General features: G+C 58.9%; 1 protein-coding gene across 1 annotated transcript in view; it reads left to right on the top strand.

Moving 5' to 3' along the window:
• The first annotated feature begins 215 nt into the window (after positions 1-215).
• Positions 216-3,361, top strand: part of LMNA (lamin A/C) — a 19,811-nt gene continuing 16,665 nt past the window's right edge. The window contains 1 exon segment of the mRNA XM_010838249.1: positions 216-794. Within this exon segment, the coding sequence (XP_010836551.1) occupies positions 439-794 (356 nt within the window). The 5' untranslated portion in view covers positions 216-438.

The raw sequence follows: 3,361 nt of genomic DNA, 5'->3' as shown, positions 1-3,361 counted from the left end.
GCTTTCAGCTTGGATCTCTGAGCAGGTAGAGACCTAGAGACGAGCTTCAGGGAAGCCCCAGGCACGTGGGGGTGCCTGAGGGAGGGTGGGGCCCTACCCGGGGCAGTCGTCTCCCCTGCTCACCCCTCCCTCTCCCACCCCTGTGGTTAAGCGACGGCCCCTTTAAGAGAGTGGCCCCTCCTCCCATTCCCTAGACCTATTAGAGCCTTTGCCCAGGAGCCGGTGACTCAGAGTGTTCGCGGGAGCTCCGCATCCACACCGGCCAGCCCAGATCCCGAGGTCTGACAGCGCCCGGCCCAGATCCACAAGCCTGCCAGGAGCCAGCCGAGAGCCAGCCGGCCGGCGCGCTCCTACCCCAGCAGTCTCTGTCCTTCGGCCTGAGCCCCGCGTCCTTCCCGGGACCTCTGCCCCTCGGGCAGTGCTGCCACCCTGCCGGCCATGGAGACCCCGTCCCAGCGGCGCGCCACCCGCAGCGGGGCGCAGGCCAGCTCCACCCCGCTGTCACCCACCCGCATCACCCGGCTGCAGGAGAAGGAAGACCTACAGGAGCTCAATGACCGCTTGGCTGTCTACATCGACCGTGTGCGCTCGCTGGAAACGGAGAATGCAGGTCTGCGCCTTCGCATCACTGAGTCTGAGGAGGTGGTCAGCCGCGAGGTGTCTGGCATAAAGGCCGCCTACGAGGCCGAGCTGGGGGATGCCCGCAAGACCCTTGACTCGGTGGCCAAGGAGCGCGCCCGCCTGCAGCTGGAGCTGAGCAAAGTGCGAGAGGAGTTCAAGGAGCTCAAGGCACGGTGAGTGCCCCAGGTGGCGGGGTGGGGCCGGGAGGAGCAGCGAGGGCAGACGGACTGCCGCCCCTGCCCGGGCTCCAGGCGGTTGATAACTTTGCCCGTATAGTTTCCTCCCTCCCGGAACTGCCCCCAGCGAGTGCCTGGCAGTGCCAAGGGAAATTGTCAAGACAGGACTGAGAAGGGAGAGGTCTCTGGGAGAGGGTGGGGTATATAAGGAATGGTGGGGTTCATCAGGGCCAAGTAGGAGCTGGTGGCAGGCCCACATTCTGTCAGGGTGGGATTTGCCAGTTATTTGGGGCCTGGGAGAGGGCCTTGAGCAAAGCCGAACTGGCCTTGCCAGGTCTAAGACATCTAGGCACCCAAGACACTTAGGAGTGGGTGAAGGGGTCCTGTTGGAACTTTCTTGGCAGCCTTGGCACTGTGCCAACTTTGCCCAGCCTGGCTCTGAGGACATGGCTCCCACTAAAACAGAGCTCCTAGGCTGTTTAGGGAGGTGTCCAGTGGTGCCAGAGAGAGGTCACCAAAGCCGGGTGCCCGCCTTTTCCCCCTGTAGGGGCACGGCGATGGTCCCCACTGCCCGACCCTTTCCCGGGTTCCTGTTAAGAGTTTTGAAGTGCTTCTTTACTCCCTGCATGTCTGGGACTTCCCCTGGCCTCTGACAGGCCCACCGATCAGCTCCAGGAGAGCCGCTCCCCCGCAGCTCCCACAGCCCTTGGCCTGCTTGGCCCAGGAATGCAAGGGAGGGAGGGAGACCGAGGGCAGAGGCTCCCGGCTCAGGAAGTTGTGTTATGTATGCCCAGGTCTGTGCCTCCCCTTCCCCACCTCCACACCCTCACCCTCTGCCTGGAGTCTTCGGAGGAGGATATGGACTCTGTCCCTCCCTGCCTCCCTTCTTGGGGTGAGCCACTTTCATTTTCCCAGCCAAGCCTAGCAGCTTTTGCCCTGGTCGTCCTCTCAGCCACTGGGACTTTTTTTTTTTGATTATTGTTCTTTGCCTTATTAAACTACTGGAATACTGTGACATTTTTGAAATCCAGCCGTTGGAAGGCTCAGGCCCCTCCTACCTTACCCATCCCTGCCCCACCCTACCGCACCCTACTAGTCTCCTCCCTCTTTTCTAAAAAGGCCTTTGGAGCTGGGAAGTTTAGGCCCTCTTCAGCTCCCCACGGATTTGTTTTCTGTGAAGACCTCAGCCAGAGAGCACTGAAGGTGCTTGGAGATCCCTGGTTGAGGCTGTAATGGTTTGTCCTCTTCTTCCCCTTTGCGTTGGCTTCTCCAGGCTCATGCTCTTCTCAGAAGCGCTGTGTATTGGCCAGTCTTTATACCCCTTCGCTAGCCCCCAGCCCTGGCACGGTGGGTGTGGCAGATATATCATCCCCTAGTAAGAGTAGGTGGAAATGGTGTGGGCAGGCAGGTGACTCTCCCCCGCACCCGCCACCCCCAAGCCCAGGCTTGGTGGGTGTCAGTTCCCCGATCAGACCAGGGATCCAAAGCCAGGAATCCTAACCATTAGGCCACCAGGGAACTCAGAGTGACTATTTCTGTTGAAAGGGATCATTCCTGTCATTGTCCACCGGTGATATGAATAACTTAGTTAACAGGGCAGATAAGAGGCAAGCTAGGGGAGTCCCAGAGAATTAGTGTTCTAAACTAGTTTACCCAGCTACCAAACTACTACCTTGCACGTCCCTGCCAAGGGCATTCTTAGCAGGTCTTTTTCTGGGGAAGGTGTTGATCAGGGAACAGAAAGAGTGGAGTCTACGGTCTCTTGCTAACCCAGCCACGCCAGTCAGTCTCTGCCATTCTGGCGCAGCTGTCCCGGTCTGGGACACCAGGCGGGTGTGCGCACACGTGGGACAGGGCCGGGGGTGGTGTGTGTACTTGTTATATTTAGCTGCCTGCCTCTCCTCTCCCCCACTGATCCTGGCTGGGGGTGCTGGGCTTCCGGAAGAGGTGGGGTGGTTTTGCACACCTGGATCCTAGGCTGATAGGAGGCTGGGTGGAGACCAAGAGGACTCAGATTGGGGTTTCTGTCCCCTTCTATGTCCCCAGTGGGAGGAACAAGGATTTCTTGCTCCCTTTTGTGTCTGCTTTGCTCAGGGTGAGGTGAAGAATGGCACCAAGAATTTGGGAGAGGAAGAAAGGCATTGTCCTAACTCCTCCCACTAAAGCCTAGAGAGAAGGTGTTGTCTGGTTTAATGTTTAATTAGAGCTCAGAGTTCAGGGCCAGGCTTTGGGTTGGGATGCAGAGCTATCTGTAAGATCTTGTGGTGACTCCTGGCCCAGCCTGGGTACCTTGACCACACCCAGGGCTTTGGGGCCCCCTCTCATCAGGCTGGGTTACAGGCTCCAAGCAGAAACACTGCTCCTGCCCACAAACACAGACTCACATCCTTTATTTTGGAGCCCAGGGGTTTTGAACACCTACTCCCGGGAAGAAAGAGGAGGTTAAAAGCATCAGGGAAGGCCGGCCTGGGGTCGAGGCTTGGAGCTAGGCCCCATCCCAGTCAGGACAGCTGGGTGGATGACTCAGATACTGCCCCCCTCCCTCCCAACCCTGCGGCTTTGCA

This window comes from Bison bison, unplaced genomic scaffold, assembly GCF_000754665.1.
Source record: "Bison bison bison isolate TAMUID 2011002044 unplaced genomic scaffold, Bison_UMD1.0 scf7180017864093, whole genome shotgun sequence".
Classification (NCBI taxonomy): Eukaryota; Metazoa; Chordata; class Mammalia; order Artiodactyla; family Bovidae; genus Bison; species Bison bison.
This window is presented reverse-complemented; position numbering and strand designations above follow the sequence as displayed.